We start from the raw sequence: 24,407 nt of genomic DNA on the forward strand, positions 1-24,407 counted from the left end.
ACAAATTAAATTAGTTGCAATAGACATTAGTCAGAATAGACTTGGGTATATAGGTCTTGTCTAATTTTCACAACTCATGTTTTCTGGAGTTTTTGTAAATAGGAAATATATATATATATATATATATATATATATATATATTATTAAAAAAAAAAACATGTATTTTCAAAGATTCGACATTAGAGCAATCAATAGGCAAGTATGACATATTGAACAGACTGCACATCTATCCTCAAAGCCTCACTTTAATTTATGCCAACCGAAGTATGTCGTTCACTCTAACTGTGGTCTATTTGAATATCAGATAAAACGCTCAGTTAATCAGTTCATTGACTCAGTCCATCAGGCCTTATGATGTCATGCTTGATGCCAAAACACTCTAGTGGGCGTTTAGGATGTTTAATTGGCAGTCACATGGTCAGACTGGAAATCACTGAACTGAGCTAGTCTCATTCCAAGCTTTCCTATATCCTGCCTTAATACCTCTTGACAGCTTATAATGGGTGAAGACCTGCTAATCTTTTGTACTACCTATGTATGTTTCTCTCTCGTTTTCTCTGTCTCTCGTTTGTCTTTCCACTCCTCCCCTCTCTTTCTCTCTGTAGACTCAGACCAAACTGGAGCATGCCCGTATTCGGCAGCTCGAGCAGTGTCTGCATTTGGAAAAGTCCAAAGCAGAACGGCTTCAGAAAGAGTTAGACGAGAAGATGGTAAATGTGCTGGGATATCAGACATCCAGCCTGCAGCCATCTCTCTCATACCCATTTCTCTGTCAGCCCCACTTGTTAGAGTCTTGTGTCTTTGGGAGGCCAATGCTTGTGCTTGATTTACCCAGTCCGGGATCTCCATCATTTATTGCAAAAAATTTAAAAAACATTTTTTACAGTCGCTTGAACATGCTCTTTTTGTCTAATGCCAGTATTAAAAGGATACTTCACCATAAAATGAAAAACCATTTACTTTCATTGCATCTTTTTACCGTACAATGGATGTAAATGGTGACTGAAGCCAACTTTCTGCTTAACATCTCTTTTTTTGTTCCACCGAAGAAAAAAGTCAGGCTTGGAACAACATAAGAGTAAGTACATGATGACAAAATGTTCATATTTTGGTGAACTATCCTATTTTTGCTAACTATTTTTGCATTTAAGTTGCTGACATGTTCAACAATGTCATTGCTGTGAAACCCAAAGTCACAAGCGCTGGTCTAGATAGCTGCTTTCACATTTCATTTGCGAGTATTTTTTTTTCATGTTTGTCTTCTTTTGTTTTCTGTCTTAGCATCTGTCTGAGACCCTCAGGTTGAGTTAAGGATTGTCAAATTTTGTCTGATTCTAATTGAGTCTAATTTTCACATGACAGCCTTCATATAGTTTTTACATGCTGAAATACAGCCTCCAGCCTCTGAATAGTCTAGATATGGCTTTACATTTTATCCCAGGCCTTATTTTTCTGTCCTGGATGTAGCAGCATATCCAGGGATGAGAATATCTTAGAGACTTGGGGGTGGGCCTGTTTCACTTGGACCAGTAATCATCCTTCAGGTAGCAACGGCCCATAATTCCCTAGCAACGGCCTAGCAGCACCCTAGAAACCACCTAGAACCACCTAATAACCACCCAGAATGCTACTAGAATACCCAAAAAACACTGGAGTGACCACCACCCTAACTATTAACACCCTAGCAACCAACCAAAACACCACAGCAATGCCCCAGCAAAACACCCAGAACAGCCTTGCAAGGCCTTTGCGACAACCCAGAAATACAAAGTGACCACCTAGAACACCCTAGCAATGCCATAGCAACCACACAGAACACCCTAGCGACCACCTAGAACACCCTAACAACACCTTAGTGGCCACCCTAAATAGTAGCACCCTTGCGACCAACTAAAACACCATAGCAATGCCCCAGCAAACACCCAGAAAACCCTAACAACACCCTAGTGACCACACTAAATAGTAACACACTAGCGACCAACCAAAACACCATAGTAATGCACCAGCAAACACCCAGAACTGCCTAATGATGCCCTTGTGACAACCCAGAAAACCAAAGTGATCACCCAGAACTCCCTAGCAACCACCTAGAAATGGCATAGCAACCACACAGATCACCCTAGCGACCACCCAGAACACCCTAACAACACCTTAGTGGCCACCTTAAAAAGTAACACCCTAGCAATCAACTAAAACACCACAGCACTGCCCTAGCCAACACCCAGAACACACTAACAACACCCTAGTGACCTCCCCTAAATAGTTACACCTTAGCGACTAACCCGCAACAGCAATGCCCTTGCGACATCCCAGAAAACCAAATTGACAACCCAACAAATTGAACACCCAAATAACTGCTTAGAAATGCCCTAATGACCACGCAAAACACACTAATGCTCTAGCAACCGCTTAACAACATCCTAGCAACCACTAGAAAACCGTAGCAACTACCTAGCAATGCCCAAGTGACCATCCAAAACAACCTAGCAACACCCTAGTGACCACCCAGAACACTCTTAGTAAAGCTCTTGCAACCATCCTGAGCCCCCTAGCAACCTACCAGAATAACTTAGCAATACCCTAGTGACCACAAAAAACACCATGGCTGTATACAAATGTATACAAATCTTATTTTGGCTCTCATTGTGAAAGGCTATGGTGAATGATGATTAGAGTGAATCCAGCACAGTTCAGGCACTCTAATAAACAGGATTTCACATTTATCAACAGGTCAGAGGCAGACTCCAGCCAGCACCCATGAGGCTGGGCAAAAGTATCAAGGTGATATAAAGGGAGTAACACACTGTGTTGTTTCTGAGTGCTTAAAGTCACCTTCTAAATTAAAGGAATAGTTTTAATAAAAAACCCAAAGAGAAAAATTCTGTCATCATTTAATCATGTTGGTCCAAACCTGTATGACTTTCTTTTTTCTGTGGAAAACAAAAGTAGATGTTAGGCAGAATGATAGCCTCAGTCACCATAAACTTTCATTGTATGTGAAAAGATGTAATGAAAGTTAATTGTGACTGAAGCTAGGATTCCATGGAAGAAAGAAAGCCATATGGCTTTGGAACAACTTGAGGTTGAGTAAAAGACTACAGAATTTTAATTTGTGGGTAAACTATTTCTTTAAAAGGGAACATTACATTTAGAAGTGTGCTCTACTCTTCGGCATCTCTCTTGTGGTTTGAGACTGCCTCTATGAATTCTTGTAGTACTATCTGATCTTTGATAACATCTAATGATCTTTTCCTTGGAAGCATCAGATTTTCCATTATTGTTATGATGCTCCCACAATGACTAACATTTACATTTTACATCAAAATAAAATAAATAATCATATGGTTTGTGAAATATCTGTTCTTTAAACGTAGTTTGAACCCTAGTAGTGATTGCTTGCGTGTTCCTTTGGACTTGCTGTGTGCTATGTCATTTTATAATTGCCTGGCTGCTTCTAGATGGACGGAAATATGAGGCTTGCTTGGGCATGGATTCAACAGGAATGCTGTTGTAGTCTTATAGGATGCACTGTATCTACTTTATGAACTTGCAAGAGGCATTTTTCAAGAAATGGCCATCACTGAAATGTTTGCGGGGCAAGCAAAATGCCTTATTTGCTTCTCTTGCCTGTAATGTCGAGTGCGAGTCTCCAGTTGTAGTGGGCAACTCTCTAAAACACTTTACATTTGATTATTAACAACATCATAACAATTCATTTAGGCATGCACCGATATAAAAATTTTGGGTGATAGCTGAATGTTTTTGTTAAAAATATGTAGTGGCCCATGTTAGCCCATGTATGATGACTTTTATAATAAATCTAATAAATTGTGAGTTTTTTTCTGTCCACACTAAATCTCCAATGTTGCATTTTGAAAGCTCTTACATGTGAAATTAGGCAACAAAACATTATAATATACGTAGAAAGTTGGACTGTTTAGCACTTTGAAATCTGGTATAGAGATTATAATGGTTTGAATGGGGAAAAAAACAAGCCTTAAAGGAATAGTTCACCCAAAAATGAGAATTCTCTCATTATTTACTCACCCTCATGCCATCCAAGATGTGTATGACTTTCTTTCTTCTGCAGAACAGAAACTGAGCTTTTTAAAAGAATATCTCACCTGTGTTGATCCATACAATGCAAGTGAATGGGTGCCAAAATTCCACACAAGGGTAACATAAAAGTACTCCAGATGACTCCAGTGGTTAAATCAATGTCTTCTAAAGCAATATGATAGGTGTGGGTGAGAAACGGATCAATATTTAAGTTCTTTTTTTTTTAACTATCAATTCTCCTCCTTGTTCCACTTTCCCATTCTTCTTCTGTTTTTGGTGATTCACAGTCTTAATGCATATAACCCACTACTGGGCAGAGAGAAGAATTTATTATAAAAATTACTTACATTTTTATCTGTTTCTCACACACACACACACCTATCATATCATGTCTGAACACATGGATTTAACCCCTGGAGTCATATGGATTACTTTTATGCTCCCTTTATCTGGATTTTGGAGCTTCAAGATGTTGAAACCTGTTCACTTCCATTTTGAGGACCTACAGAGCTGAAATATTCTTTTAAAAATCTTAATTTGTGCTCTGCAGAAGAAAGAAAGTCATACACATCTGGGTTGACAGGAGGGTAAGTCATGAGAGAATTTCCATTTTTGGGTGAACTATCCCTTTAATAATATCTGCTTTCAACGTCTTCAAAATCAGGCTGAAGACAATAATTCTTAAAATAAATAAATAAATATTAATAATAATAAAAAAAGTCTCGGTAAACTTCTGCAATGCTAAAAAAAATCTCATTCTCATTGCAATAATGCAAAAAGCTACAGTATATTATTTAAATTGTAAAGCACATTTCTAAATTACCCATGTAAGTACATTATGATTTTTTGCACTGCCTTTAATTTATGATGATTAAAAAAATAATCATAAATTAATGTAATTTTACAGTAATGAGAATTAGCTATTTTTCATTAAAGCTGTGAGAATTTGTGTAAAAGATGTGCTTAATTGTCATGAAAATGGCAAGTCTTTTTTTCCCTCATTTACGCATTTTATGCAAAAATAATTTCAAATGTTTTTACATTTGAATTTAAGAAGTATGACCTGGTTATTTCTATGTGAGATCACTATGTGATCAGCGATATATCTTTGGTCCCTATTTTAATTACTTATTTAACTATTTTCAGTATGTTTTGCCATGTTTTGACGTATTTGTTATAACCACAAAAAAACTTGAAAGTTTGCCCTATTTTGAGTCCATATTTAAATCCCTCCAAATCTCCACAAGTCAAATTGAGGAAATTACAAAACATTTTGAGAGTTGCCCCTGAGCAGCAAGAACTGGAGGCTTTGGCACATAAACAGTGGAGTCCAGGATTTACAGTAAGACCCTCTTTCTGTCCTCTAGCAAACTACAGTTGAGGAGAAGAGCCGGGTTATGCAGCTGGAAGAGGAGCTGGCCATGCAAAAAGCTGAGGTCGAGGAGCTCCAGGCTCGGCTGCGGAGAGGCTCCTCCGGCCCTGGGACAGATGCTGGTGACACGGGGCCAGGCTTGAGGTCCGAGACCCTGGTCTTGCGGGAACAGCTTCTCTCCGCAGGCCGCGAACACCGTGAAGAGAGCAGCCAGCTGCGCGATATGTACGAGGCAACCCTGAGCACCAGCCAGAAAGAAGTTGAACGCCTTAAAGCCACCTCAGAACGTCAAGGCCAGGAGATCTCCGACCTGAAGCAAAGACTTCAGCAGGCCACACGTGAAAATATGGAGATGATGGACAGCTGGAAAGTCAAGCTTGACACCTTGGTTGGAGACCATCAGCGTGCCCTAGAGGAGCTAAAAGCCTCGTTAACGGGAGATCGTGGAGCAGCTGAAAGTAGCGGAGGAGAAGGTGAAGGAACCACACCTGAGATGAGAGCAGCTCTGGAGAGCTTAAAGATGGAGCAGCAACTGGAGTTGGAGAACCTGAAGGCCAAACATGAGATTGAAGCTGCAGTGATGGCCAAAGAGCGTGAAGACCTACGTGCCCGACTTCAGGAACTCCGTGACCAGCTAGAGGAGAGTGAGGAGAACTGGAAGATACAGGTGGAAACCAAGAGCAACCAGCATAGTCTGGAGCTTAAAGAGGTCTTGGAGAAGCTCCAGAAGGCTGAGTTGAGGATCAGTGAGATGGATAAGTCACATGAGGAGCATGAAAGGGCCAAACAAGTTCTGAAAGAGCAGCTGGAGCTGGCTGAAAAGAAAATGGTGGACTATGTGGCCCTACAGAAGGCTGAAGCTGAGAGTAGAGCCGAGATACTTTCTCTTCAGGAGAAGCTGAGGGTCAGTGAGAACCGACTACAAGCTGTGAATGTGGATCACACCACCAAGGATGTCAATGTAAGAAACCACTGGGACAAAACCCTATTTTTCAATGTTTATATGACTCTGACATTTATAAGTTTACTAAATTGTTTGCTCTGCACTGCACAAGAGTAATAAACAGGGATGTCCGATATCTGGTTATTTAGAGCAACAACTGCCAAATATCTGGTTCTGCTTTTTTATGCTACCTTGTTTCAAATCACTGATAATTAAACAACTTTGAAATACATTTAAATAATAACTTTCCTTTTTTTGCTTTCTCGGCCGCTACCGATTTTTTTTGGCCGATGCATCGCTGCATCTCTAGTAATAAACAGCAAATCTGTGCAGATCATTTTGTAGATTTTTTGTCAGAAATCCCAAAAGGAATATGTACAGGGCTCTAACATTATTTGGAACCAATTCTAAAGGATCCCTAATGGGATGAATAAGAATCCTAAGATTCTGTAAAAAGTGAAATCCTGAAAAAACTCAAATAAACCAAACTTTGTTTATCCAGTAGGATATTTAATGCCTGAAGGATTCTTTTTTCATCCCATTAAAATCCTTTTGGATTTGTTCCAAATTATAACCGCAATTCCAGTGTCCTTCACAGTACTTCAGGATTTTTGACTAAGGTTGACAAAACAATTTTTGATGGTTCCCTTTCAAACATAAATATGATGTTTTCTCCCCATCTAGATGATAGAAAAAAATGACAACTCTGAAGAGAAGATTAAATTAAAACAGAATATGGAAGGTACAATCAAAGTTCAGTGACACAAGTTATTATGTTTCTTCTTGTTATGATCTGATAATAGAATGTTATGAAAAGAAATCAACTTACTGGTATTAATATTTTCCTTTTGCCATCTTTGTATTTTTATTCATACAGTATTTTTGAAATGAAACTTGAAATGTTTATGACTTTAAACTTTCTTTTAAGAAACGTTGGAGAAACTCACAAAACGGGAAAAAGAAGTATCCACTCTAACAACCCAAGTAGATGCTCTAAAGACCCAAATGACTGGTAATTAAACACATATCACATTTTGAGTGTTACATTTATGTCATTCTCACTGCAATTTTGTAAAACAATACAGTAAAAAGAACTATGTTTACAATGATGTTTGCTATATTTTGTTCTCTTTCAAACAACGAACTCAACTGCACCTCGTGTGTAGCCTTGGAAGAAAAGGTTAATTTGGGCGAGAAGAAGGCAGATGGACTCTTTCGGGAGAAGATGCGTTTGGAGGCGGAGCTGGAGTCAATGACCAAAAAATCTCATGATGCATCAGGCCAGCTGGTGATTATTAGCCAGGAGCTGCTGAAGAAAGAGAGGTAAAGACCATGACATGGGGGAGCAGAGGAAGCTATATGATTTATTACTGGTCTGAGTGAAGATTGAACCTTATGAGATGGCAATGACAGCATGGGCCATATGGAAATTGACTTTGGTGCTTATTTATTGTCATGGTTATTGAAGTACATTCCAGGATATGCTTTCTTCCACTCTCTTACACTTGTACACGTCTCCTTGAAATGAATGCACCACCCTATGTTTTATCTGTGGCATGGAAAGCCATCATCTGGAATGTGTATTGCTTTCCAATACACTTGCATAAATGGTTACCCATGTAGTATTTCTGAGTGTGTTCCACTGAAGAGCAATTTGAGGTAATGAAGACAATTACACTGATTAAAACTCTGGCCTAAATGCAATTTAGCCTTTTAGATCAATACTATCTGCTGAAAATACCTTGCTTCATATCAGGGGTTTTAGGTATGAACCCTACACTGAGAACTGTTTTCTATTGTGCTGAACCATTGCTCTGCACAATGGAGGCAGTTGTGTAACTACACAGATATAGGCATTAAAATCTAAAAGGTGTTAAGACTTGACTGGCTGCACCTTTTGTCCTTAGATTTGATGAGCCTTAATCAAGGACCAGTGTCACTGATTTATAATTCCACTGCGTTTTTCTCTGTGTGTGTGTGTGTGTGTGTGTGTGTGTGTGTGTGTGTATCAGGAGCCTGAATGAACTGCGGGTGTTGTTGCTGGAATCTCCGCATCACTCCCCTGGAGTGGATCGTGATCTGAGTCATGAAGTCCACAGGGCCGAGTGGAGGGTGAAGGAACAGAAACTACAGGATGACATCAAAACCCTGCGGGAGAAACTATTGCTGCTGGTGAGACAGATGGATGGCAGATGGATAGTTTCATGACAGACATCTCACGTTGTCAGCACATTTAATTTTTACCATTCTTTTGGTGATATGTTTGTAATGACTTGTAATGATTCGTTTTTATTTGAGAGTAAAGTAGAGAGAGGGCTATAAATGGTTAGGAGAGAGAAATAGAGTGGGTACAGGATCAAGAAATGTAGCGAGTTGTACTTAAACTTGTGTTTCCTGTTTGAGCGTCACAGAATGTTTGCTATTCACTTTTCAACTGTACAATTTCCATCGGTGAGGTAAATAGCATTAATGGCTAACTTTTTTTATACTTGTAAATTATTTTTAATTTGTACGGCTTCCATATCTCAGGGTCGGGAGAGGTCGTCACCTGACCACCGCCGGTACTCAATGATGGACCCGTCTGCTTCAGACACTGAGGTGGCCTGTCTTCGTCAACGGCTGCTAAACACAGAAGAGGCTCTGAGGAACGCTCTAGAACACAACCAACACGTGGACCAGCTAGTGCAGGCTATGTGTACTCGCCCGGACAAGAACCAGGTAAACACACACCCGAGCACACCTGAAAGGGATAGTTCACCCAAAAATTAAAATTATCTCTTCATTTACTCACCCTCATGCCATCTCAGATGTGAATGACTTTCTTTCTTCTGCTGAACACAATTGAAGATTTTTTGAAGAATATCTCAGCTCTGTAGGCCCATGCAATGCATGCAAATGGTGGCCAGAAATAAAATGACATGAATGCAGCATAAAAGTAATCCATGAGACTTTAGTGGTTAAATCCATGTCTTCAGATGTGATATGATAAGTGTGGGTGAGAAACAGATCAACATCTAAGTCCTTTTTTACTATAAATCTTCACCTTGTACCAGCCCCGACCAGTAGGTGGCTATATGCATGGAGAATGCGAATCGGCAAAAAAACAAAAGAAGAAGAATGTGGATGTGAACGTGGTAGTGGAGATTTGTAGTATGGATCACTTTTATGCTGCATTTATGTCCTTTTTGGAACTTCTGAGTTCTGGTCACCATTCACTTATATTGTATGGACCTACAGAGCTGAAATAATCTTCTAAAAATCTTAATTTGTGTTCTGCAGAAGAAAGAAAGTCATACACATCTGGGATGGCATGAGGGGGAGTAAATAATGAGAGAATTTTCATTTTTGGGTGAACTATCCCTTTAATAAAAAGGGGATGTTCGCATACTTTTAGCCATGTAGTGTATCAGTTCATTTGCTCCTGCTTTATTGTCCTGTAAACTATAGTTGAATTAACCCAGCTTTGCTTTCTACAGGCACATGCTAGCGCAAATTCTGCAAATGGAATCCATCAAGAAGACGCTTCCTTAACACAACAGGTTAATAGTTCAATGTCTAAAAATCATAAAGAATCAACTACAGAAAGAAATTCTGTCATTTTCATTCTCATGTTGTTCCAAACCCATATGACATTCTTTTTTTTCCATAGAACACAAAAAGAGATGTTTGGCAGAATGTAAGCCCCAGTCACCATTTACTTTCATTGTATGAAAGTGCAATGAAAGCTAACATTCTGCTTTACATCTCCTTTTGTGTTCACCGGTTCTACGGGTTTGTGTTCTAATGATTTAGAACAACATGAGGGTAAGCACATGATGACAGAAATGTTATTTTGAGTGTCCTAACCCTTTGTCATTGTCACTGAAATTAAAAATGTGCATTAACTATGTATTCATATTGAAAATTTGTCTGCAAAACCCTATGTGTCTTCTAGGGAGAACACTGATGAGGGCTAAAGCAATTCTCAGATGTTTTAAGGAAGAATGGAGATGTATTGCAAAAGAAGAAGCAGCCAGTTTGATGCCTAGACCTTTGGACTAATGCTTCACTGGACATCTTATTTTCAGTTTACAGTTAACACCAAAACAATGACTTCATAGATGAACAAACAGAAACCACTTATTAAAAAATATCTAAAATGATCTGAGATGCTAAAAAAGTGGTTTTTAAGGTCATGGTACAATTTCTGACAACTGACACTGACCCTGTAGACTACCTCTGAGATGGACATTGATATCTGACTTTCGAAATGGGTGAGCAATGATCAGGATGCTTGAATCCTTAATACTCCCTGTTTGCTGTTGCAGTTTAGAAAATGATTTTGCCCTCAATTTTTACCTGATTAATTTATTTGCCGTTTACGCTTTTCACCTTCTTTTAGATGAAATAATCAAAGAGATAGACTGGCCAACTCCCTACTTAGGGTTAAGGAATCAGACTTGTCACTCTTCCTAGATACTGTAGCAAACAAGTAAATCAAAAAGACAGGCTCTCATACTGGATTCCATACCTGCTCATTTTTGTGTTTCCATTGAGACATGAATTTTAAAGAATGAATTATACAGTATTCAGCCACCATGTTGAATCAAATTAGCAAGTTAAGGTGCACCATAAAGTTACAAGGGCCAGTATTGCGGTTTTAAGTAAACATTAGTGCTTACCATTGTATTATTATACAATATTAGCAGACAAGTACCAACTCTCAATATGTAGTTAAATTCAATTCAACAATGAGCCAACAGCTTTCACTTGTTGTTTTTAGAACTGATGCAGTGTAAACCCCAATTCTGAATCATTCCATTGATCTATGATGTTTTATTTCAGATGTTGGTAAATTAGGGTTGCAGGTTTTTTTTGGAGTTTTTTTTACACTCTAAAGGGGAGGCACTACATGCATACGTGAGGATTTTGGTTGGATTTAATTGACGTTCTGTGGTTTTCATCTTTCAGTAAGGATTTTCTTGAAGTGACATTTTGTTCATATAGCAAACATAATTTGTTCCATTATAGGTACAGACTCCTAAAGACACATTTTGCTTCTTAAACAGGTTTAAACTATATTTGGATAAAAGGACAAATGCCTATACACTTGTAGTACCTCCCCTCACAAGAACAAAGATTAGATTATGTGATGCATCCATTGAGTAGGTGCTACTCTAAGATCAGATTGAACTTTGTCTATACTGATCTATACAATTATGAACTACAGATCAGATCCGATGTTGAAACAATACAAAAACAACCACAGGTGTAACTGCTATCCCATAAATCAATATATTCACAGTGGTAATCCAGAAGTTATTCTCTCCATTAAAAATCGGATTGATTAATAATGTTGATTTAGGTCTTTTTTTTGGTCATAAAGCAACTTTATACTCATGTGATTGTCATTCCAAGCAAAACATAAATAAATAAAAATGATTTGTAATCCAAAAAAAAAAAAAGAGGGAAAATGATAGGGCTGGCCCCAAGTTTTGCATTTGAATTTGCTTCAAATTGCTGTTGGATTCAAAGATGCCTTTTATCTGTTGGAAAACAGTTCATTAATAGAAATTGCTGTAATGGTTCCTGAGAATCAATAATTAAACATTAACAAAACAGAATCTTATGAAGTATTATTTGTATTTGTATTTACTGTATAATCACAATTTCCCACCTCAGGCCCAAAGTACCTGTGCCCAGTTGCAAGTGCAACACACCCCTCAAGTTAAAAAAAGAAGAAAACACCTTCAGTTGCAATTGGAAAGGTATTATAATGAAGGTTTTTCTTAAAAGGGATAGTTCACCCAAGATTGAAAATTCTCTTATCATTTACTCACCCTCCTGACATCCCAGATGTGTATGACTTTCTTTCTTCTGCAGAACACAGATGAAGATTTTTAGAAGAATATTTCATCTCTGTAGGTCCATACAATGCAAGTAAATGGATGCCAAAATGTTGAAGTTCCAAAATCCACATAAAGGCATCACAAAAGTAAACTATATGACTCCAGTGGTTAAATCCATATCTTCAGACACAAAATGATAGGTGTGGGTGAGAAACAGATACATGTTTAAGTAAAAAAATGTTTTATCATAAATTCTCCTCCCTGCCCAGTAGGGGGAGATATGCACGAAGAATATGAATTACCAAAAACAGAAGGAGAAGAATGTGAAAGTGAGAGGGAGGAGAATTTATAGTAATTGATCTGTTTCTCACTGACACCTATCATATCATTTCTGAAAACATGAATTAAACCATTGGAGTCGTATGGATTACTTTTGTGATGCCTTTATGTGGATTTTGGAATTTCAAAATTTTGGCACCCATTCACTTCCATTGTGAGGACATACAGAGAAGAAATATTCTTCTAAAAATCTTCATTTGTGTTCTGCAGAAGAAAGAAAGTTATAGACATCTGAGATAGCATGAAGGTGAGTAAATGATGAGAGAATTTTCATTTTTGGGTGAACAGAAGGGGCTTAAGTCAATTGGCTGTAGTGCTGAAACCGTCATTGATATTATTAGATTAGTGGTTAAATAAATAGTTTTTTTTTTTTTTTTTTTACTACTACCTTGTTACAGCCTTGCAAATTAGCAATAGTTTTAGTTATAGTTAAGTTAAATGTCTCAGGGTTTAAGGTCAATACAATGGCTCTAACTGCATGGCAAATATTATTGCAGCACACCATTCAGCAAATATTTTTGTTCAGTATGTCAAGAAAAAATGCAGTTTGGCATTTTTCCCCATTAGAGTTGAACTTATTGAGCTTGAAGAGGCCAATATAAATGTAACAACAATGAAATACTGACAAAGTTGTGCACGCACACACAAACTGCTTTTATGATGGTATGGCACCCTTTTAAAGGGGGAAATATCACAGTATAATTGAACGAAGCGGGGGACAAAGACAAATTTAGGATTTCTTCAAAAAAAGAAAAAAAAAATATGCAAGCATTAATCAAACTGCATAGTGCAAGCGTGATGCTTTAATTGCAATAAAAGCAAGATTTTGGAAGCGTTCAAAATGTTCTGTAACCCAGTGAAATGTAATTCAAATCGGCTGATATTCCTGTGTTTTCTTTTAAAATGTATTCTGCATTACACACTCACTTAGAGGTAGAATACATGATCAAATAATGTGAAAAGGTCTGAGCTCCTCAGAGAATATTATACACACATTGTTTTAACAGTTCCGCCATTCTTTGGTGTATGTTTATGATTTCATGTATTTTTATTTACTACAAACTATTTGTTTTGATAAGCATACTAATATTCTGTTGAAGTAGCTGTTTTCTATCGTGACAACAGGGGGCAATCCTCTGCTTCTTCTGCACTAATACTCAGGTAATAGAAGATCATTTAAAGTAAAATAAAAATAACAAACAAGTAGAAAAAGAAAGAAAGAAAAGAAACCAGTCAACCGTACGATTTAGAGATAAAAGACACAGGTCTATATTAAAATTTTCTGACATGGTAACAAACATGGTCATTCTGTGTGATCACTTATTCTTTTGAGTGATTTGAATTGAACTTTTGCTGAAGTTTCAAGATATGTTTAGAGGAGATTATATAAATAAATACATACTTTATGCATGCATTATTTTCAATTATATAATTAGATGTTAAAGTATAGGTTATAGTTTAGAATAGGTTAATACATTTTTATATTCAGTTTATTTTTTAAGATATATATATATATATATACATATATATATATATATATATATATATATATATATATATATATAATTTGAATTATTATATTTTAATGTTTTAAACTGAATTCAATTGTATTATAAATGATTCGGTCATCTGAGTCAGGATATTTAAGGTTTTCTAATCAACAATGCATTGTGCATATTTTATCATTATTATTGCATTTGTACAGTATATTCTTAAAATCTGTGTTGTTGTTTTTTTCAACTCATCGGCAAACCGCAATGAGTTGTTATTGGGCTACTTAACAATTCTACGATTATTTATAGTGGTCTAGTTCATCTTAAAACAACAATGGAATGGGGGCTTTGGAGAGGGGGCAGTGGGGAATATACACGTTACAGTCACAATGTCAAAAGAGTTAGTTGGACACATTTATCGTAAGAGTTTCCCCCCGTGCTCTTCCAGCGGTTCTTTAATCCTGTATGTAAATTACAGCCAATAGATGCTGTTGTTGAGTTGGGCTGGGATTAGCGGAGGCGAATGAGTTTCAATTTTACTGGATTACAGAACAAAGAAAGGGGAAAGGGGACACACTCCGTTTAAGAAAAACGGGGGAAATTGATCAAATAAATCACGTCGATAAAATTTCAACAGACTACCAACGCGAGGCACACGCTCGAGATTATGATCGCTTGAAAGCTATCGCTTTTCCTCAGATGGGAATTCAGCCCTCACTATTGGATTAAACGGAGAATAAACCTATTCCGGGATTGACAGCATAAGGTAATTAAAGACGGGGTAATTAGTAAGGATTAAGTCTAATACTGTTTACTTATATGTGAAATGACATTTACAGTTATGATTCTTGAACACGTGACTTTTTATGGATGTTGAAAAAGTGAAATTACAGATTATAATTCAGGGGGAGGAGTGTTAGCACACTGGCTATCATGCTAACGCTGTGCACGCGAAAAGATGACACGCAACGCGATGTTTTTATACGCATTTAAAACAACAACACACTTGTTCTTGGTGGATAAGTCAAACATTTGCGTAGAGCGTTTTATTGTGAACTGTAGCGGCAACTCAAGTGTTTTATTTGTCTTGTAGAAAATGGCAACGCAATCTGAGTGCTAGCAAATCGCAGAAATACAGCAGTTCTATTGTTGGCTGGATGACGGATTGTTTTAATCGCGTTTATTCCGTGCAGTCTGATGAAAATGGTGTTCATTTGCGTCGTAACGGGGAGAAATGGACGCTGACCTGAGAAGGTCATGTTTACAATGTCATATCCACTAATCTACCACTGCCTCCACTATGAAGGTTGGTGTAGTAGATTATGCATATGTCAATATGTCCCCGTAAATTTTCTATTGAGTAATAATATCACATGTTTCTAAACTTGCACAATTCCTCGAAGGACTTTTAGACTGTCAGATCCAATAATAAAGACAATGAGTGTCAAGATCTATGCAGTTCTTCTGTCTAATGATATCGCTTTAACTGCAACAAAAACTATGCAAGAATAATTTACTGTCAGTACTGTACAAGTATAGGATATTTAGATTGATAGATACCCAAAACTCAATTCTTAATTATTGTTAATTTGAATTTACCCTTTCACTTACAAGTTCCATGTTTTATTTTTTTGGACATTGTGTATGTAAAATGATTTAAAGGGATAGTTCACCCAAAAATGAAAATTCTCTCATCATTTATTCACCCTCATGCCATCCCAGATGTGTATGACTCTCTTTCTTCTGCTGAACACAAATGAAGATTTTTAGAGGAATATCTCAGCTCTGTAGGTCCATACAATGCAAGTGAATGGTGATCAGAACTTTGAAGCTTCAAAAAGCACAAAAAGGAAACCTAAAAGTAATCCATATGACTCCAGTGGTTAAATCTGTATTTTCAGAAGCGATATGATAGGTGCGGTTGAGAAACGGTACAATATTTAACCTTTTTTACTATTAATTTTCTTCCCTGCCCAGTAGGTGGCGATATGCACAAAGAATGGTAATCGGCAAAAACAAAAGAATAACTCTTAGGAGAGAAGAGCATTAAGCAGGGCTGTTTGAAAGTGGAGATTTATAGTAAAAAAGAACTTAAAATAGACCTGTTTCTCACCCACACTTATCATATCGTTTCAGAAGACATGGATTAGACCACTGGAGTCTTTTAGATTACTTTTATGCTGCCTTCATGAGCTTTTGGAGCTTCAGAGGTTTGGTCACCCATTCACTTGCATTGTGAGGACCTACAGAGCTGAGATATTCTTCTAAAAATCTTTGTTTGTGTTCTGCTGAAGAAAGAAAGTCATACACATCTGGGATGGCATGAGGGTGAGTAAATGAGAGAATTTTAATTTTTGGGTGAACTATCCCTTTAAGGCAAGACAACCAATAGCACTCCAAATAAACAACAACAAACAATCTAAAATCTACAAACACTCTGCAAGCGTTTGAGAACATATCTTTAAATGAGTCCTTGGTTTGAACAAACAAAATGTTTTTTGGACATGTACTAAGGCAATGCTATTACTTTTTTTTTTTTTTTTTTTTTTCTTTTAGACAGGTACCATGGTAGTACCATGTCAGTCTTTGAAGTACTTTGGAGGACCATGTATATACCATAGAATATGTAGATGGTAATCATTCAGGACCATTGTATTTATCAAGGTACTTGAACTGTTGGTTGATTGATTCACAGCTCAGATTATTGCATTATATTGATAAAGATTTCATTATGCCCGCATGTCATTTACGACAAGCTTTCTGCTCAGAGAGAACTTTAACAGTACTGAATTTGTGTATAAAAGTAAGTGTAGATCCGCGTGTCCTTTTCCAATGTGGATCAAAATCAAGGCAGCATCTTTCCAGGCCACCCTATTCTGTGTTTTCATGATGCAACATGTTTGTGTGGCCCTCTGGATAACGGCCAGGATGAAAGGAGTTAAGACCAATTACAAGTCAACGATCAGTCCATGAGCTAAACGATTTAGATACTGTTGTATTTTTGAAAGGATCTATGTACAGCATCTTTATATAGGCTGTTAGCAAAAGTATTGTGTATCAGTGGCAGAGCCACAAGCCTCTTAGGGCAAAACAGCTCATAAACCAACGATACTCTTTATTGAGATGCCGGTAATATCTTTAAGCACCATAGAGGCTGTAGAAATTCAAGAACCAGCTGCATTATGCCTCCTACAGAGCTGACTATCTCAGATAACGTGAATGAAAAAACTGTATTTTGGCAGGGCGGACTCCTAATAAGGAAGTCATTAATCTGATCATTTAAGCAGGTCAGTCCGAATCCTTGGTTTTCCTGCATATTTTAAAGAGAGACTCCAGTTGATTGTTTCTTGTGTGTGTGTGTGTGTTTGACTCTAAGAAAACATATATTTGTTATAGTTAACTAATTTCTTTTGGCTACTGGAAAGAGCTTAGTGCAGAGTACAAAACAAGTGGTTTATACATAAAGCTTAAGGTGTCAGATGATTGTAGTTTCACCTGCAAATAGGATAAGCTTGTTCAAAGACTTACTCATCTCTTTTTCATCAGAGGGATTTGGTAAACTCAGAAGTGTCAAGATGAAGCTATTAAATAACCTTAACCCTTCCCATACAAGGTAATAAGTGGTGTTTGCTTAGGCAAACATCAGTTTTACTGTTGCTCATACTTTGGGTTAGTGATTTGAACAAGCTCGTAACCATAAGTATAACATTTTGGCGTGTAAGTCATACGGCATCGTTGTGCTACTGACATGGATGATATGCTTCAATTTGTGAAGCTTGTTGAGAAGATGGGTAATATTACTTTGAGCAGTTGGACTTAAGATTTCCACATGGCGAATTATATAAAACGGCCGAATAAACTCTCGTAGACTTGATAACTGATAAAGGGACCCGAGCTATAAGGGACCATCATATATACAGTTGAAGTCAGAAGTTTACATACACTTAGGTTAAAGTAATTAAAACTCATTTTTTAACCACTCCACAAATTTCATATTATCAAACTATAGTTTGGGCAAGTCATGTAGGACATCAACTTTGTGCATGACACGAGTAATGTTTCCAACAATTGTTTACAGACAGATTGTTTCACTTTGAATTGACTATATCACAATTCCAGTGGATCAGAAGTTTACATACACTAAGTTAACTGTGCCTTTAAGCAGCTTGGAAAATTCCAGAAAATGATGTCAAGCCTTTAGACAATTAGCCAATTAGATTCTGATAGGCTAATTGGAGTCAATAGATGAAATTACTCTAATGTCACACTGCAGGAAAACATGCTTATGGGTTCTTTCGAGCAGCAGATTTCAATGGTGGAAATAGGTAGTGCTGCAGTTTTAATAATCTTTTAGGCTTTATAGAATGTAATAATGTATTTTAATGTTAATAAAAGTTATTATAAATGGCTTATCTATGGTTTACAGTGGAGACATTTTGTGGGTTCTTTTCTGAAATATCAGCAAAACAAGTTTAAACTTGGTTTAATGAGCCTGTATGATTATGTCAGACATGTAACAGGTTGATGAATACATATCCTCACATGTTTAACACGCTTCTAAAGCCTAAGAAATGTGATAAAAATAAAAACTGCCACTAGACATGCAATATGTGTCTTAACTGCATAAATTATTAACCCACATACAATCAATAATAATATTCTTCAATATCATATTCGATATATAAACTTAATAACATCTGTTTCAGATTGAAAAATATTATTTACTGAATTCAAAATAAATGCAAAGACATAATTTTTGCTGTATGACATTATTTTTATTCACTTATCCTTTCACAAACAATAGTCCATGCGCCACGGTGGTGGTGACGGGATCTGTTCCTCCTATCATGTATCGTGGTCTTGATCAGATAAGATCATCGACCTCGTATCTGTCAAAGTGACAGCACTTTGGAATAAAAAATGGTACACGCAGTACTTTGCAATCAGAGTTCACACAATTTTTTCATAAAAAAGTTAATATCAACTGCTGCTGCAGGTCAATTGTGTCTAATAGAGCAGACGCGATAACAGTGACGGTGACCCTTGAATTATCATCATTTATGTAAAATCCTGTATTTTTCCTGATGCAACGATCTGGTGGGAATTTTATGAAGCCCCGCTCTCCAGTAATCTGTTGAAAATGGGGTGTTCCAACCCCACAAACAGCAGTTTTGGGGCAGTTTCAGCGCAATTTTAGCGAAGCACCCATATACAGCAGTTCTATTCTGGGCTACCAAAAGAACCCGAAAGGGGTGGGGTGGAGCATTTGTTTGTAAACAGTAACTTCATCTATTGGAGGTGTACCTGTGGATGTATTTTATGGCCTACCTTCAAACTCAGTGCCTCTTTCCTTGACATCATGGAAAAATCTAAAGAAATCGACCAAGAATACCATCCCAACCGTGAAGCATGGGGGTGGCAGCATCATGTTGTGGGGGTGCTTTGCTGCAGGAGAGACTGGTGCACTTCACAAAATAGATGGCATCATTAGGAAGGAAAATTATGTGGCTATATTGAAGCAAAATCTCAAGACATCAGCCAGGAAGTTAAAGCTCTGTCGCAAATGGGTCTTCCAAATGAACAACGACCCCAAGCATACCTCCAAAGTTGTGGCAAAATGGCTTAAGGACAACAAAGTCAAGGTATTGGAGTGGCCATCACAAAGCCCTGACCTCAATCTGATCTGAAAAAGCATGTGCAAGCAAGGAGGCCTACAAACCTGACTCAGTTACACCAGTTCTGTCTGGAGGAATGGGCCAAAATTCCAGCAACTTATTGTGAGAAGCTTGTGGAAGGCTGCCCAAAATGTTTGACCCAAGTTAAATAATTGAATGGCAATGCAATCAAATACTAACAAAGTGTATGTAAATTCTGAGTCTGACCCACTGGGAATGTGATGAAAAATAAAAGCTGATATAAATAATTCTCTCTACTATTATTCTGACATTTCACATTCTTAAAATATAGTGATCCTAACTAACCTAAGACAGGGAATTTTTTTTTCTACGATTAAATGTCAGGAATTGTGAAAAGCTGAGTTTAAATGTATTTGACTAAGGTGTATGTAAATGTTAATTATATTACATTATAGATTTGGAGGTTGGCTCTTTTGAGCCAGAAAGCAACCACTTAGAACACCCTGTCAACCACAATTCATGACTCAATTCAGTAAATTTGAGGTTTTTATAGGGATGCTATGTTATCTGATTATAGTGTCGAGACGATATCTGATTATTTAAAACAACTTCTGCCCATACCAAAACTAATACCAATATCTGATTTAGAACAACTTCTGCCAATACTGAAACTAAATATCTGGTTTAGAACAATTTCTGCCAATACCAAAACTAATACCAGTATCTGATTTAGAACAACTTCTGCCAATACTGAAACTAATACCAGTATCTGATTTAGAACAACTTCTGCCAAAACCAAAATTAAATATCTGATTTAGAACAACTTTTGCAGAGACCTGTATTGATAATGATATGTAATTATTTAGAGCAACTTCTGCTGATACCGATATTGATACCGATATCTGATTCTTTAGAATAACTTCTGCCAAGACTAGGGCTACAAAATTCACGGTTCAGTACGTACCTCGTTTTGGGATCACGGTTCGGTACAGTTTCGGTATAGCAGGAAAAACAAAGAATCTAAATTATTTATTTTGAAAACAGTGGCTGATGGGCAATAATTCTTATTGTGAAGGCTCATTTATACATGACTGCACTATGCATATTTCTTCAATGAAATTACAATACAAAACTTAAGAGCATTTTATTGTATAAAAACAACAAAAGTAAAAAAGTGCAATTACTGTACAATAATTGTAACAAAATTAAGACATTAGCAGTGCAGATTTCTGTGTCTTTTCCTTTCATCTCACCACTTGTACTTATCACTTAAAAACAAAAAAAAAACAATTTCAGGAATATCAGAATATCCACTTTATCAGAGGAGAGGACAATTCATGGACAATTACAGTGCGTGCTTGTTTAGAGCAGACACTACAGAATTGCTGAAATGTGTTCTTGTAGGAACTTTATAATGGGGCTCAAGCACGTTAAGCAGATGCTTAAATCCTGTGTTCTCTACGACTGAGTATGGTTGCATATCTGCAGCAATAAATACTGCTATGGCGTTCATTATCGCTTTAGCTCTGTCTGAGCTTGCAGCGAGAGGCTGCTTGAATGCAGTGGAGAGACTGAATTGCACAGGCTGTTTATGCTTTCCTCCCGTAAGCTGAAGAGACACATGTGGATAATGTCGCTGCAAATGAGTCGTCATGTTAGATGTGCTTCTTGAGACATGCCCGACTTTGGTGAAACAGAGCCGACACACAGCCTTTGTCCTGTTCGCTACTTGTTGCCCAGTATTATTGTAGTTTACTGTGAAACCATAATGCTCCTAAAAAACAGATTTTAAAGATGGTGGTGGGTCTTCAATCTCTGGCTTATTTATGTCCGACATATTTATATTTTGTTTAGTTCCATCACAGTTGGGAAAAATAGGGAACTAGCTACTATAAACTTCACATTTATTTATCTGATCCGCAGTTTCTAGTGTACCTTGTGGCACTCTGTTCTGTTAAAGTTAGGTTCCGTGAGGTCCCTGTTGCTCCGCAGTCTTTTTTCATTTTAGTTCCACGTGGTTTGTGTTGTTTGTTATATGTTGTTTTAATATTGGTTTCATGCATACTAAGATATGTAATCATTCATGTGACTGCGTGTACCGTACCGAAGGCCCTGTATCCGTTCGGTTTGGCATGGATACATGTACCGTTGCAGCCGTAGCTGAGACCGATATTGATACTGATATCTAATGAATTCGAACAACTACTTCTGAGACCAATAACTGATTATTTAGAACAACTTCTGCCGATACAGATACTGATACCAATATCTGATTGTTTAGAACAACTTCTGCTGATAACAATTTTGATACAGATATCTGATTATTTAGAACAACTTATGCCAATGCATATACTGATAACAAAATCTGATTATGTGGAACAACTTCTGCCGATACGGATACTGATACGATATCCGATTAATTCGAACAATTTATGCCAATACCGATACTGATACCAATATCTGATTATTTAGAACAACTTCCGCCGATACTGATATCAATATCTGATTATTTAGAACAACTTCTGCCGATATCCATACCGATATCCGATTATTTAGAACAACTCATGCCAATACAGATACTGATAACAAAATCTGTTATTATGTAGAAAAACTTCTGCAGATACAGATACTGACACCGATATCTGATTATTTAGAACACCATTTGTCTATACCAATAGTTCAGCTTTTTTATGCTACCTTGTTGCAAATCACTGATAATTAACTGCACAACTGTGAAATAAATTTAAACAGTAACTTCATTGTTTATGTCTCTACGTGTCTTCCATGTTTCAGAGTAACAGGTCTCATAAACACTGAAACAAAATATTAACTGAATTCTGAATAGCCTCTTCTTTGGCTCACATTAAATTGGTAAGGTTTCTTATTTTTTTATGTTCTAAACTCACATGAACTGAATTCTGAATGATGAAGCTTGTCCTTTTTTAGCTGAAGCATACTCCTTTTACACATAACAGTTTGCACATTTGCACATAGCATTGCGAAGCTTACAAATTGCCACTCTGCTGTCATTATTGTCACCCAATTCAAAGTAATTCCACAGAAGAGATTTTCTCACACATAGCATGAGTTGCAGGCTGATTGTCCGATGCATTTTTCCTGCCCATTTTGATTGACAGGAAATAATTGGCCCCAGATCATCTGATGTTTTTAAACAATCAACAGATAATTGCTTTTATTGGCCAATATATCGTGCTTCGCATTTTTAATTTTATTTGGTAATTTAATAATTTAGACACAAACTAGAGTTAGGTGTTCATGTTGATGTTGTTATGATGTTGTTAATGAGATCACGCTCAGGCAGAACCATCCAGCTTTGTGTTGCACCAGGATTTTCCTGTATTTACGGGAGAGACACATTCAGACAAGTAATAGTAGTACTGGGCTCTCTCTGTGCAGTCTGTGGTTTTGGCTTTGCCCGGAGGCTGGGATAATGGCTCCCAGTGTCTGGAGAGATTAAAGGCCAGAGCTGCATTGTTCACATGCCTCGAGATTAGTTTCCAAGGAAACGGATTGCGGTTGCCATGTGAACACAAGGCCTGGAATTAGGATTGTGTTGTTTGTTTGTTTATTTATTTATTTGTTTGTTTCTCAGGGTACATTTTTCATCTCTGCTGTTTTTGTTTGTTTCCTCTTTAAACTGTTTTTCAGTTTCGGCTTAATGTAAAACCTAAACCTAGGCTGGTCTATAAACAAGTTCACTGCATTTTAGTGCAGAGGCAACGTGGCTGAAATTAAGATCGGATTGGGGGCCGTCTGTTGAGGGGGATGGCTAAAGTAGTTCACTTTAGAGGTCTGATGTTTCCAGGCCCTGTCTTGCTTCCAAGGAGAACAAATTAAGGATGAAGGGTTTTAAGGCAATAATCTGAGCCAGCTTTAATTGGTTGACAAAGGCTTATCGTAATTAGCTACTTTCACATGTGTGTGTGACAGATTTTGCTCTATTAGCACAGAGAAGGGTATTACTTTCACTTTCAAAAGCTTCTTATAGGTTTTTCCATCCTTCAATACGTTTTGAACAGCTGAAAATATTTTAAAAAGTTAATGGGGAACTTGAAACCTACTCCGAGTCTCTATTTTCTATTGATTATAACACTATAAATTACAATTAGCTGTTATTGCATTCTCATTGTTTTGTTGTCCCTACCAACCATATGATTACAAAAGTTGCCGCAACAGCAAACAGTGCTTTGATGTGGAATTCACTTTTTAAGTATGTTCTTTAGGGATGTGCACAGGTACCAGAGTTCGCGAGTATGTCCCCGAGCAATGATTGACCATGAACGTAATCTCATGAGTATTTGTAGGTATTCTTACGTAAAGTGGTTCTAGACACTGAAACGTACCAAAGAGACACAGCATCTAAAACGTAAATCATTTGACATATTTACAACTTTAGCAACATGAGACATCCAAATGTTTTACGAATCCTTGTTGAATCCATGAATATTGAATTCCTGGAATTAATTGGTGGGTTTATTGAATTAATAATCAGTAAGATTAATTAAATGTTCAGTGCCATCACATGTATTTAACGCAGTTGACGCATTTACCTAATTGGACATTATAATGGTTTAATTCTGTTCTGTGTGATTTTTGGTCTTGTATTCAACTCGTTTTGAAGAATTCCATCACTTTAATCAAGACTAAACTTTAAAATGTTAAAATGGAAAAAAAAGAAAAAGGAAAAAAAATGGACTAATCATTTATTCATTACTT

General features: G+C 37.1%; 2 protein-coding genes across 11 annotated transcripts in view; both read left to right on the forward strand.

Annotated features, from left to right (window-relative positions):
• Positions 1-11,982, forward strand: part of LOC127439840 (CAP-Gly domain-containing linker protein 2-like) — a 45,455-nt gene extending 33,473 nt beyond the window's left edge. For 2 of the 4 annotated variants that reach the window (XM_051696076.1, XM_051696077.1), the window contains exons 9-17: positions 606-710; positions 5,427-6,392; positions 7,059-7,116; positions 7,303-7,386; positions 7,541-7,697; positions 8,387-8,546; positions 8,904-9,092; positions 9,851-9,913; positions 10,309-11,982. In XM_051696076.1, coding sequence (XP_051552036.1) covers positions 606-710; positions 5,427-6,392; positions 7,059-7,116; positions 7,303-7,386; positions 7,541-7,697; positions 8,387-8,546; positions 8,904-9,092; positions 9,851-9,913; positions 10,309-10,320 — 1,794 coding nt within the window. In that variant the 3' untranslated portion in view covers positions 10,321-11,982. Of the gene's footprint in view, positions 1-605; positions 711-2,730; positions 2,782-5,426; positions 6,393-7,058; positions 7,117-7,302; positions 7,387-7,540; positions 7,698-8,386; positions 8,547-8,903; positions 9,093-9,850; positions 9,914-10,308 lie in introns of all 4 variants that reach the window. The other 2 variants (XM_051696078.1, XM_051696079.1) reach the window with 2 other exon arrangements.
• A 2,485-nt stretch (positions 11,983-14,467) lies between these two features.
• The window catches only part of LOC127439841 (general transcription factor II-I repeat domain-containing protein 1-like), a 51,835-nt gene continuing 41,895 nt past the window's right edge, over positions 14,468-24,407 (forward strand). For 5 of the 7 annotated variants that reach the window (XM_051696080.1, XM_051696081.1, XM_051696082.1 and 2 more), the window contains exon 1: positions 14,468-14,800. The gene's annotated coding sequence lies outside the window, so the exon portion shown is untranslated. The remainder of the gene's footprint in view (positions 14,801-24,407) is intronic. The other 2 variants (XM_051696084.1, XM_051696086.1) reach the window with 1 other exon arrangement.

The sequence above is a fragment of the Myxocyprinus asiaticus genome, chromosome 4, assembly GCF_019703515.2.
Source record: "Myxocyprinus asiaticus isolate MX2 ecotype Aquarium Trade chromosome 4, UBuf_Myxa_2, whole genome shotgun sequence".
Lineage (NCBI taxonomy): Eukaryota > Metazoa > Chordata > Actinopteri > Cypriniformes > Catostomidae > Myxocyprinus > Myxocyprinus asiaticus.